The sequence below is a fragment of the Triturus cristatus genome, chromosome 4_1 (assembly GCF_964204655.1).
Source record: "Triturus cristatus chromosome 4_1, aTriCri1.1, whole genome shotgun sequence".
In the NCBI taxonomy this organism is placed as follows: Eukaryota; Metazoa; Chordata; class Amphibia; order Caudata; family Salamandridae; genus Triturus; species Triturus cristatus.
This window is the reverse complement of record NC_140585.1, coordinates 46,003,901-46,017,181: the sequence shown is the minus strand read 5'-3', so window position 1 is coordinate 46,017,181 and position 13,281 is coordinate 46,003,901. Positions and strand designations below refer to the sequence as shown.

The 13,281-nt window shown below is 44.1% G+C and overlaps 1 protein-coding gene across 1 annotated transcript in view; it reads left to right on the top strand.

The window, feature by feature from the left end:
- Positions 1-13,281, top strand: part of LOC146839436 (zinc finger protein 692-like) — a 151,154-nt gene that overhangs the window by 74,695 nt on the left and 63,178 nt on the right. Inside the window, exon 6 of the mRNA XM_085651490.1 lies at positions 1,176-1,289. Coding sequence (XP_085507616.1) covers positions 1,176-1,289 — 114 coding nt within the window. The remainder of the gene's footprint in view (positions 1-1,175; positions 1,290-13,281) is intronic.

Sequence of the window (13,281 nt, the reverse complement as noted above, 5' to 3'; positions counted from 1 at the left end):
GCACAACCAGAAACCTCACCACGGAGCAGCACAACCAGAAACCTCACCACGGAGCAGCACATCTAGAAACCTCACCACAAAGCAGCACAACCAGAAACCTCACCACGGAGCAGCACAACCAGAAACCTCACCACGGAGCAGCACATCTAGAAACCTCACCACAAAGCAGCACAACCAGAAACCTCACCACGGAGCAGCACATCTAGAAACCTCACCACAAAGCAGCACAACCAGAAACCTCACCACGGAGCAGCACAACCAGAAACCTCACCACAAAGCAGCACATATAGAAACCTCACCACAAAGCAGAACATCTAAAGACCTCACCACAAGGCAGCACATCTATAAACCTTAACCTGTGCTGTCCATCTAGAAACCTCACCACGAAGCAGCACATCTAGAAACCTCACCACAAAGCAGCACATATATAAAAGCTCACTACCATTGGTTTACTGGGAGGGTTTTGACACTCACCAGGTGTGTTCTGAAGTCCCCGTAAATAAATAAATACTAAAGATTGCCACTGATGTTCCTTTTCTAGAATGTCGCTGCATACATCTGCCTCTCAGTATACTTTAGTATGTATTTATTTATTATTTAGGTATTACTCAATTTCTTTTAACAGTGACCACTCATGGCTCTTTCTGATCATAGCCACTGAGAAAGCTTTTTATGCACTAATATCGAACAAAATATAACACCCCTGAATTATTTTCTTCAAAATAGAAGAGTCTTTCAAGTATCTCACTACTGGCAGTTTGGCGCATCTAGGAACATTTGGGGCTATGTTACTCCATAGGTGTAAACCATGGAGTAATTCATGCATAATATAAAATGCTTTGAGAGGTTTCGATTTATACCTTTGTTAGGTATTGTTAAAGATTCATTAATATTTTATAGATCCATTTCTTTCTTATTTTGGTAGTAACTGAGAGCATCATTCATCGGGTATTTATTGGGCTGTGCCTGTATTTTCAAGGTTCCGGGTTCAAAACATGCATCAGATGAAGATGAAACGATAGATATAGCATGTTGTATAGTGTCCTCAAACTGCTCCAGTCACGGACATTAAGGTAGATGTGTTGTGTGTTTGCTGATAATTCTTTTTTTCCCATCTAACTGTATCAGTTTATTTCTTCGGTTTCTCCTTCTCACCTTTTCTTCTTTCTTGCTAGTGCTGAGAAGCAGGGGCAGGATGCATTTGGTGACTATGCAGAAACTCCTGAGGATAATACAGACTTCAGAGATGGCCTGCAAGACCAGATCAACCCCCTGCCGTCACCACATAGGTGAGAATTAATTCTCTTTGTTTGCTAGTTTGTTTTCTTTTACTTTTTTCAAGATTCTTCCCTCGTCCCATCCTGGTCTATACTCGACCTCAGTATGCTCTTGTCGTGATGAATGTTGTCAAGACAGCTCTCATGCATTCTACTCAAGCGCCATGTAAATACCAGTTATCAATCCTGTTCCTGGGCCCGAACTGTAGAAAAAGATGTGGAGTGAGTCAGTCCATTCTGTATCCCCTTGCAGTTTACTATGGTGCTGAGGTGGTTGTGCTCTCACGAAATCTTTTAACCTTTAGCATATTTCTATCTGAAGCATAAAGCTGGTACTGTGAAACAAATAAATGTTTCTGGCCCAATTGCTAAAGATATTGACAACACATTTAGTAATCTTGTGTCCAAAGCTGGCCGGCCACGAGCATAAGATTCCATTATGGCTTGAAGTTGGGGGTTTAATGTGAATGGTCATTTGCTGCTGGCTGCAGTGTGAACTGGGTCTCCCTTTCATTTGTTTGGAAGGGAGTTCTGTCTTGTTCTCTGCTTGTTACAGTATTCTATCTCTTCAGTTCACGGCATTAGCAGACTTCTTCAGTACCAGATACTATCACAGGTTTCAAAGGATGGTAGCATCGAGGTACCTTGCTTGGCTGCAAATTGTGCAAAACGCCAAATGTAATCTGCCCTGCTCGGCTCAGTCACTAAAACAATTCCCTGAACTCTGACCATGAATATTCTTGAGGGGCAACCACAGGCATCCATCTACATCAGTCTTTGTGTGATGTGTCCTCCTCTAGTGTCAGAACATCCCTTAATACTTGCAGTCTCTCAGAAGCCAAAGAGATGCAAGACATTCCACACCATTCAGCGGGATGGTATGTTAATTTAGAAAGGTCCCATTCACAGTCTGGCGCTGTAGCTATAGCTCCTACCTCAGCTTGGTGGAGATTTGACAAAGAGTACATTTCCTGTGTCATGAATGTGCCCTTGCTCTGTCTTTTACATGTGCCTATTTCTTGAATTAGTTACTAGTACTGGCTCGGATTGGTGTGTTGAACATGAATTTCTCTTTTCAGCTTCATTGGATCCTTTGTGGGTCCTACCCAGATAAATAACACCCAAAGCTACACTGACCAATGCAGAGAAGGTGGGGAGAGTGGAGCAAGATAAGCATGGTGTGAGGGACACAGCTACTAGCAAGGTCTACAGATTTGGCGTTGTGTCCTGCCTCCCAATACCAGTTGTTACTGCATCCCCCTGTGAGAACACACAACCCCTCTCATACTGTACTTAGATTTTTTTACCCTCTTGACCATGTGGACTGACTACATCATAGGGTGCATGGAATTGCTTTGACCATTAATTGTGATTTAGATCAGAGAGTTGCCAAGGATAGTACTGGTGGTCCTGAATAATTAACACAGAATGTTCTGGCATATGTAGGTAGCCCTATCCTCCCTGACTCAGCAAGGATAGTATTGATGGAATCTAACAGCATTACACCAGATGAGCAGGTCTAACTCGTGTTGCCGCCTGACCTGGCCATGAAATACCAGGGTGACGGTGAGATAACTGCTCATACAAGCAATGAGGAAGCACCTCGCAGTCACAATAGCACAACTGTCTGTGGCAGCCTTTTTTTAGAATATTGATGGCTTGTCAAACAAGCTGAAATCTAAGCAATGGCTCGATTTTATAAAAGGTTATCGTATTGTATGCCTTCAAGAAACTTGGATGAGAGAGACAGCTTATATTAATGGTTATGCCTCCATACATACCTCAGCCAATGTAGCTTTGGGCGGCCATTTCAAGGGTGGTCTATAAACCTTGGTATCGACAACACTATCAGACAGAGTAGGTAAGACCCAGCTCCACTCACCACACTTTCACATCATTAACAACCTTTTTAGACAGACTGTGACGCTGGTCATTGTTAATTTTTATCATAATAATTGTGTTCCCAATAATACCGCCATTGCTGAAGATATAGACAATTCACTAAGCAGACACAGAAGATAAATACAGATTTTATCGTTCTCTGGGGGGGGGGGGGGTGACTTTAATTGTAAATCATGACCCTTATTAAAGCAGTCTGCATGTTTGCTAGATGGCGCTAGGGACGGCAGTTGCCACTTTTAACTCAATCCATGTGGGAATATTTTTAATTCATTCCTTTCAAAATGTTCTCTTTTTCTTAGAGTTGATCTTATTCAACCAGAAGATACAGACCTTAATTTGTTTATGGGCAGAGACCAAGACCCTTTAATTGATTTAACTGCCCTTTCTGTATATTTTAAACCTCAATCTGTGGCTTTTTCTATTCTTAAGGTCTGTTTTAGTGATCATTACCCATTGTCCATCCATTTAGAGACTCAAACTGGCGACCCTTGGAGTAAGAAGGGGGAAAAACAGGTCCCAGCCCCTTAGTGACCGTATTATTGAGTATAGAATTAGTTGGGTATTTGTCCTCAACAGTGGGCGAACCCCCGCCCCACTGACAGAGATAACGTTTCAAAAGGGTGTTAGGACAAATGTTGATTTTTTTTTTTGTTGTTGATAGTTGTGGAGAAAATTCCAGAGACAGCAGTTGCGATTTTAACATAAGAGAAGTTTTTTATTGCAATTGCATGAGGTATTTGTGACTTTTTTGTGGGCGAGCAACAAGAGAAGTGCAGCCAACACGTGTTTCACCCCATTAGTTGGCCATCCGGCCTGGGGCTTCCTCTTGGCTGTGGTGATATGTGACAATAGCATGCAAATTCAAAAGTGATGCATTTGGAGAAAAATACATTTGAAGGGTTGGGCGTGCAGTATAGTACAGTGTAAGGCACAGAAATATATAGCATCATATGTACATATTATACAATAAGAATGGCCCGTCAGAGATCAAGCACCGTGCAGGAAGTAAAAACAAGATAAAGTAATTATGTATGGAAACAGGATATAACATTTAAGAAAAGAATAGAGATTTTTAAGGAAGATTTAAGCAGTAGAGGAGAAGTAGAAGTTCAGTAATAAAGTAAAATAGAAGTGAAAAAGGTGGGAAGGCCAACAAAGGTAGTCGAGCGGTGGGGTTGAGAGCCCCGAACAGATGAAGGGCAAGGAAACAATTGGAAAGTAATAGTTGGAAAAGAATATATAGTAAGGGAGACATCGTAGTAAAACCCGAAATGTTGTGTTTTTTAATGAGCATTCGAAAGTATAGGTTTTCATATCACGCATGTTATGTCAAGGAGAAACATTACAGCAGTGAAGACATAGTGGAGCGATGTAATAGAGAAGAAACGTGTATTGAAATAAAAGATGTCAAGTAATAACATATACAGGCAATAAAGTATTGAGAAATGGTAAAACGACATGGAGAAATCTGAAATGTGGCGTATGGAGATCAATCATTGAAAAGTACCACGTTTTCATATTACGCATGTTAAGTCAAGGTGAACATTTAGAGATAAAGAGGCAGAAATTGATGGAACATGGTGGAAGGTAAAAGGAGTGTCAAATGACCATGGTTCATATCCCGACATAGACAGCATTTAATAGAAAACGGCAAGCAGGGGTGTTGCAGGAAATGTAGCATGCACATAGTGTGAGGAGAATATACATTAAGGAGAAGAAAGGCGTTATCCATTAAATTGGTTTGGGAAAAAATTACCGTAATGGATGGATCAGATTCCCGGGTCAGGAAGAGCAGGGAGAAATTACAAAAGATTAGAGAAATTAGAATTTTAGATAAAAAACCACCGTAGGGTGATCGAGATGTCGGGAGGGACCCAGACGTATAGCCATAACCGGGAATAACTGCTGGGTCTCAAGTGCTAAGGGGGACAGTGAAGAACGAACAAATACTAATAGGGCTGCGCTGGAGAGATTACGTGTGTGGGGAGCAATGTGGGTACTCAAGTCGCAGCAGCGTATCCAGTGTCTGATGCGCTTACCGTATTTTAATCCGTATGGACTCTTAGGTCCTGTCTAGTTGAAAGTATAAAAAGAAATCATCCTTGATAATCTGGGGGAGGAAACAGAAAGGGATCGAGTGGGTTAGGATCGAGAATGGGACCTCGGTGTGAGGAGACAAAGGTAGCTAGCATGGCCAAATGAAAAGCTTACCTATTAAGGCGCGTCGCCTTTGCAGTCAGTCCGGGTGAGTCAGTATTAACAAATGGGCAGTGGCGCATGGGATATTTAAACGAGGCATGTCTCGAGCACTTCTGAGTAAATTCGGGGACGGGGGTGTGTGAGCGAAACACTTCCGGGTGAATCCCAGAAGACGGCGGGACGTGCATCGCTTCTATACCCTAACGAGGACAGTTTGCAGAAGGGCTCCCTGAGTAAGGCCCGGGCAGTGACGGAAGGCGAGGCCGGCGGTCGAGGTGCCAGAAGCTGGGAAGGTCAGGAGGTTCCCAAGAGAGGTGGTGGGCTGTGGCAAAAGCCAGCGAGCAGCAACCAGGTGCACGGACCGCGGATCTAGCGGCAGGCGCATAAGGACTGGAAGAGAGCCGTAGAGAGGTACCTATAGGCCCGGAGACATCGGTGATGAGCGGTGTTAGGGCTGTCACGGGAGGAGGGATAACTGCAGAGAACCGCTGAGAAGCACCAGAGCCTCAGGGGTGTGAGAGGAGGCCACTGGTCTGTTTTGCGAGGCCCCCCTCCACTTCCCCTCCCCCCCCCCCCCGAAGTCTGCATAGGAAGGCACAGTAATATACCCGGGATTGCAGCACCCGAAATTGAACTCTTTTCTGACCTGACTTCATTTCACGTGTCCAGTTGGCGGGCGTGTGTACCTCGGCCACTCCTACTTTCTTTATATTCTGATATAGTTTTAATTGAAAACGCAGGACTACAAGGCCCAGAGTGCAACGGTTAAAAAGTAAAAAAGTTCTGCATCGCCTACATGTCCCTGGAACAGAACAACTTGTGACATTTTCTAGTGATGGTGGATGGTTGGTATCTGCGACATCGTCCTGTGGTAGAAGGCACCCCTAAACCTGACTAGTGAGAGCGCCAATTCGGGTCTGCGAGGAGCTACAGACACTGAGATCCGAGCGGCTGGAGGACGGGACTTTGTGCACCTTTGTGCGCCTCCCGACCCGGTGTTCCTGGCCTTGTCTGGCTGTTGTTCACCTGCAGCGCTGCCCCCACCACCAAGGAGACGGGAGACGGGATTGTCCCGCGGAGTGAGCCACTGGAGTCACTGGAGTTGTTGAGTGATTATCGCATCCAGCACCACAAGCGGTGCACGCCTCAACGTCACCATCCTGCACCCGGAGGTGCCTGTCAGCGGCAGAAGGAGGCAGGGCCCACTCTCATACAACTGACAGCACAGACAGGACCAAGGAGCGAGGACCTTTCTTGCCTGGTACCACAGTGCTATTATATCCTTTGTAATAGCCGGATGTTGTTTCCGTCTGTGATGAGGTGGTATTGATCCTCCTATTTCCTCACACAATGAGCAAAAGCAAGGGGTCTGTGGGGGTCAAAGGGACACTGGATGCATTTATTATAAGGGCCGAATCACTGCTCAATCATGAAATTGAACTTACGGAGAGGAGGCTATCTTTAGATCCCTCTTCCCTGCAGAGGCGCTCCTCTTTAGGTATTGCTGCTTCAACTACACCTCTAGCCTGTTTGACAGCTACTCCGCAGGGGACATCCCAGGCTACATATATTCACGAACCGCAGACCCCCACTACGGACATTTCCAATGAGCCAAGGATAGCCTTAAGGACTCGAACCTCCAAATTTCAGAGTGATCAGACGAAAAAAGACCTTACAGCGAAGGGTAAACGGGACAAAGGCAAGGACATACATAAGACTAAAGTACAAAAGGATCCGCGGCATATTTACCCTGCATTGAGCCAAACAATCTCTATAAGTACACAGACCGATGATCTCTTGCCCTCAATATCCGGTATCCCTTTAAAGAATGCGACTATCGAGGCTGGCAAGTCTGCGATGGATAATGCTCTAAACCAGCTTACAGATCAGATTGACACTAATCTTGCCAAAATTAACGAACGCCTAGAACATATAGACATGTTCTTGAATAACTTGAAGTTGAACGATCAAAAAGTGCTTCAGAGTGTGTCTTATATTGCTGATGCTAATGCTAAAGGGGAGGGTTTGGGTGTTGATAATTTATTTTCATTAGTTTAAGTTCCCATCGAGAAAATACTGGATAGGGTTTCTGCTATTGAGGGTGTATTGAGAAGAGACCAAGGGGCACGTTCTGCGAATAATTCAAACACCATCGATATACCTACTCCTATATCGGATAACGATAGGACAATTCTTGCCCCTCGTGAAGATACTTCTCATGCCTTAGCAAGGGTACCTGAAGGGCATGAGAATATCATAAATATGAAATACACAGAAACCTCAATAAACAGCAACTCTAGCCGCTCCCAACCACTGCCTAGGCCTCATGTAGCCCACACGAATTAGGAGAATAAGGAAGGGGCGAGATTGTATTTGCCGCCAGAAGCCACACCATACATAATAGTACTGGCAAATGTACCTTCTCTTACTCCCCTGGCCAATGAAACCTGGGAGGCACTAAAGAACAAGGCGCTCTGCTGGCTTGGAACTAAGACTGGGCTAACAGAAGCTCTGTTTGCCGAGTTCAAAATGGTAAGAAGGGTGGGCTGGGTAGGGAAAAAGGAGAAAACACTACCTGGCGATTGTATAGTTCTCACACTTAGATCGCCCAGTTTAATACGGGAGATCTTGCGAAGACTTGGTACTGTTCATGTGACAACTAGAAGCATAAACGTAGTTCCTCTAGGGTTTTTCTACCCTCCAACAGTTCATGTCCAGCATCAAGTATTACAGCAGAGACCTACACCCTCAAATAATCATCTTCAATCTAATATCCCACTACACAATAGATTTGACATATTCTCTTCCCTGGAGGAGATAGATTGACTTAATCAGTCACCTAGACATGTAGTGCAGAGTAAGCCCATTGTAAGCCCATAGTCCAGGTCGTGTGTACAACCACCATTTCTTTGATATTAGTTAATTTTTACAATAATGCTTGTGACCTGGACATAATAGATTCTCTCTGCCAACTTGATGAGGATTTGGAATCTATTCTGGACAAGGGTCCTAATGAAAAAATCCTGCTTTGGGGGGGTGACTTCAACATTCAACCTTGCCAATCTGTGGCTAATAAAGTTTTTATTATGATTTCTGGAAAGGGTGACAACGTCACCCACTTTTCTCATTCAGGGTACGGAGAGAAACTCTTGAAGAAAAGTGGAGGCGGCACCAGGAATGAAGTCACATGTCCAAAGAAGCCATCATATTTCAAGAAAATCCTTTATTCATCTTCATATAACGATAGGCACACACAGGACAACAGCCAACGCGTTTCGTTCCAGTTAATGGAACTTCATCAGGGCATAAAGTTGTAAAGATTTCAACAGACTATCACTAATAATGTCCCAAGTAGTAGTCATCCAATTTATCCAATTTAGAGCACAAAGCGTATACGTACAGGTTCAGCAATGGTTACTTGGTGTAGCGTTACGATTGACGCTTCGGTCGTAGTGGACCATACCCGCAATCTAGATTGGATGACTACTACTTGGGACATTATTAGTGATAGTCTGTTGAAATCTTTACAACTTTATGCCCTGATGAAGTTTCATTAACTGGAACGAAACGCGTTGGCTGTTGTCCTGTGTGTGCCTATCGTTATATGAAGATGAATAAAGGATTTTCTTGAAATATGATGGCTTCTTTGGACATATGACTTCATTCCTGGTTCCGCCTCCACTTTTCTTCAAAAGTTTATTCCTGGGTTTCCCAGTAGGACCTATCTGCAGCAGGTCTTGTAGACGTTTGGCACAGGATTTTTTGATTTATGGGACTTTAGTATTGATGTGCTCAACATTAGTCGGCTGTGGGATCTCCTTTGTGTCAAGATACGGAGAGAAACTCAATGAGTTGCTTTTTAAATATGATCTAGGCTTTAGCAACTAATTTGGAGGCAGCCCGGTCATTGAACCTTGTACATTTGATGGTAGCCGAGGAAGGAGTGTCATTGATTTTCTTTTATTTTCCAATCGCTACTCAGCCCTAGTTTTTAACTTTATACTACATAACATCGCATTAAGTGATCACTTTCCACAGAGTTTCTCCCTGGAGATCAGTTTTCAATGTGAGCCTGGCATAGGGCAACCCACCCTTGCAGCGTAAAAATGTAGCCCTCTCTCGTCTAAACGGCTTTGCCCTGCACTGGTCAATGGTCAATGGTCAATCCATCTCGATTTCTATAGAAAATATGTACAAATCAGAGTATGGCTATTGAAGTCTGTTTGGACGAAACTGCGGATGCCAACGCGGTTGTGAAGGCCTTTGGTCAGATTAGGGAGGAAATTAGTGCAGGGTTGACTACTAACGAGATTAGTCGGGCCACGAAAAAGCATGGGTGGTTTGATCATGAGTGCACTCTTGCACACAAGAAGTTAAAGCGGGACTTGAAGGAGGTACCCAGGAATATCTCCGTAGTACAGAACTGCAGGCGGCCTTATAAGCAAGCTTTAAATCATCGCAAAATGATGTTGAAAGAGGAGGCCTGGGATCATCTGCAGGAGGCAAGTCAGAACAAGGACTCTAAACTATTCTGGCATGTGGTAAATTCACAATTTTTCTGTGACGACGATAAGCCTAGTATAGAGGTAGCAATCACAGAACAAGCATGGATGGCCCACTTTACGAAACTATATATGGGCCCGACTGAAGAGAAAGAAGGTAACTCTATGGTAGGGATAATAATAATAATAATAATAATAAAGGGGCTTGTAAAGCGCATGGTGACGCCATCCCGGCGTGTCCCCGCGCTGTGGAGAAAAGTCAGGGCCAAGAGAGGGAAGTTAAAGAGAAAACAGATGGGTTTTTAAAAGTTTTCTGAACAAGGTCTCTGAATCCGCTAGCCTGATATTCATGGGGAGAGAGTTCCATTCTTTGGCAGCCATGACACGAAAAGAACAGCCACCCATTCTGGCTTTCTTGACGCGGGGAATTTTAAGCAATCCAGTTCCCCCAGAGCGGAGAGTTCTGCTAGGCTCGTAGGGGATAGCCAGATCTGTCATGTAAAGGGGAGCATTGTGTGAGATGATCCTATAGCACATTAGAAGTGCTTTAAATAGGACTCTCTTTTTTATGGGGAGCCAGTGCAGAGTGGCTAGGGCTGGCATAGAGGCTGATCTTTTCGGAAGTCTAAGGACTAGGCGTGCTGCTGTATTTTGGAGTACTTGAAGTCTCCTGAAGTTTTTTTGTGTAGTTCCGAGCAGAAGCACATTACCATAGTCTATCCTCGAGGTCACTAGAGCTTGAGTCATAGTGCGCCTGGCTTCAAGAGGGAGAAGGTCTAGGGTACGGTTCAAGGTCTTCATCACCCCGAAGCATTTCCCTACCACTTTGTGTACATGGTTGTCATAAGAGAGTCTGGGATCAACCCAGATCCCCAGATTCTTAGCTGCTTTGCAGGGCGTGGGTAGCGGCCCCAAACATGATGGCCACCACTCCTTAGTCCAGCTCGCGTCCCTTCCTCCAATTACCAGAACCTCCGTTTTTGAGCCATTTAGCTTCAGGCAGTGCTGGGTCATCCAGCCTGCCAGAGCCTGCATGCAGGTTTTAAAGTTGTTAGCATCAATGGAGGGTGCTTGGGACAGGGAAATGAGGAGTTGGGTATCGTCGGCATATGAGACTAATTCAATGCCGAACGATTCAACCACTTCAGCCAAGGGGGCCATGTAGAGATTGAACAGGGTGGGGCTCAGGGCGGAGCCCTGAGGTACCCCCTGTTCTAAAGCTATGCTATTAGAGCGATGCATGCCTCTCTGAACCTGGAAGCAGCGGTTGGTGAGAAAGGCTTTAAGCCAGCCCAGTGCTTCCTGGGTGACCCCGGCTTTGTTCAGACACTGCAGCAAGATGGAATGTGCCACAGTGTCGAACGCGGCACTAAGGTCAAGCATAATCAATGCCATAGTCTGGCCCTCATCCGCGCCTGCTCGTAAGGTTTCGGTAGCTCTCAGAAGGGCGGTTTCAGTAGAATATCCTGCCCTAAACCCAGATTGAGAGCTGTGGATGAGTGGTGTTCCTACTGGGTTTTTTTTTTCATGGCAATATTTTGATTTTAATTTCACACTGGAGGAGGTGATAGGGGCCCGCAGAGCGAGCAAGGGAGGAAAGGCACCCGGCCCTGACGGAATTCCGATTGATATCTTTAAGGACAATATTGATCTCTGGGGTCCTCTTGTGACCCTGGTTTTTCATTCCTTTCGGGAAGTTGGTTTCCCAGTGTCATGGTCGGAATCACATATTGTACCAATATTCAAAAAGGGAGATCGAAACTGCCCCGCACACTACAGACCCATCTCCTTGCTGGATTCTTTGGTTAAGGTGGTGGGCCGTATTGTGTTAGACTACAGGAGTGGGCAGACTGTAATAATATCTTGACTAACTTCCAATATGGTTTCCGCCAGGGTGTTTGGACCGTAGAGCAGGCCATTAACCTGAACCTGTTAGTGAGCAAATACACACAAATAAAAGGGGGTAATTTTAGTTCTTGGCGTTTGTGGACTTATCCTCCGCATTCGGTTGTGTGGTCCATGATAAACTTTGGTCTATCATGACCTCCATGGGCGTTGACTGTGCCATCATTAACTTTCTTAGATATTTATATTCAATGAGTTCTGCCAAGATCAGATATGGTATGAACGGTGAATGTACAAGCCCAGTCGATATCAAAAAGGGGGTCCGCCAGGGGTGTGTGCTCGCGCCTTTCTTATTTAATTTGTATATCAATGGCCTGGGTGCTACCCTTGTGGACTCATGTTTGGACCTGCCCCAAATTGGCAACAGGCCAGTACCAGTATTACTGTATGCTGATGATTCAGTGCTTATGGCCCGTACACCTAATGCACTTCAATATCTTTTAGATAAATTTGTTAATTTTATGGAGAATCTGGGTCTTTTAATTACCATAAGTAAAACGTTTGTAATGAAAGCTGGCCGTAAGTCAGCTAAGGGACGCAACATTTTAATAGGAAACGAGACTTTACCTCAAACACTAACTTTTTCGTACTTAGGAATAATGTTTGATAGTAATGGTAACTGGAAAAGTTCAGTAAAATTAAGAAGAATGCAGTTCCTCAGATCAATTGCGGGTCTGAGTAACTTTTCCAGGAAACTGGGTCGTAAACTCCCTAGGGATATGTTGAGCATTTATAACGCAAAATGCCGGTCAATAGCTATGTACGGTTCTGAATTGTGGGGACATGTAGATGTTGAGTCTCTACAGCTGGTAGAAAATGGGTTCCTTAAAAATCTGTTAGGGCTGCCTAAATGCTGTTCTAACTTTGTCTGTCATGCAGAATTGGGTTTAACCTACCTGGAGGACCTGATAAGGGTGCAGCCAGTCCTCCTATGGCACAAGTTGTGGACATCGGATCACACAAGTTTTAATAGAGCCATTTTACAGGATTGCTGTGGCGCTGATCATGCAATGAAAATAACATGGTTGAAATACATAAAAAATTTCATGCATGATATTTGTCACCCTGAATACTATGCAAAGCCTGAATCTTTACTGCATATATCCAGAGAATCATTACAAAGAGTATGTATGAACAACCAGGAGGAAAAAAGATTAACATTGGAACTTGTGATGCCCACCGTACTACATAATCAAATGATATTGACCTGTTGTACGATACAACCGTATTTAATCGGTGTTTCAAATGCCCAACATAGATTTGTTTTGACATGCTTCAGACTGGATATTTTTCATCGCTTGACTAGTTTCCCTAATATAAATAATTGGTCTCGTCGATTAATATATTGTCCTTGTGACCAGATCTCCAGACAATCAACCATTCATGTATTGTTTTTTTGTAAATTGTATTCTGATTTAAGGACTACTTTTATCAAGCCTTTATTGAAATCCTTAAACTTCAGACAATATATTTTTACAACTGCTTCCGGATTTGTT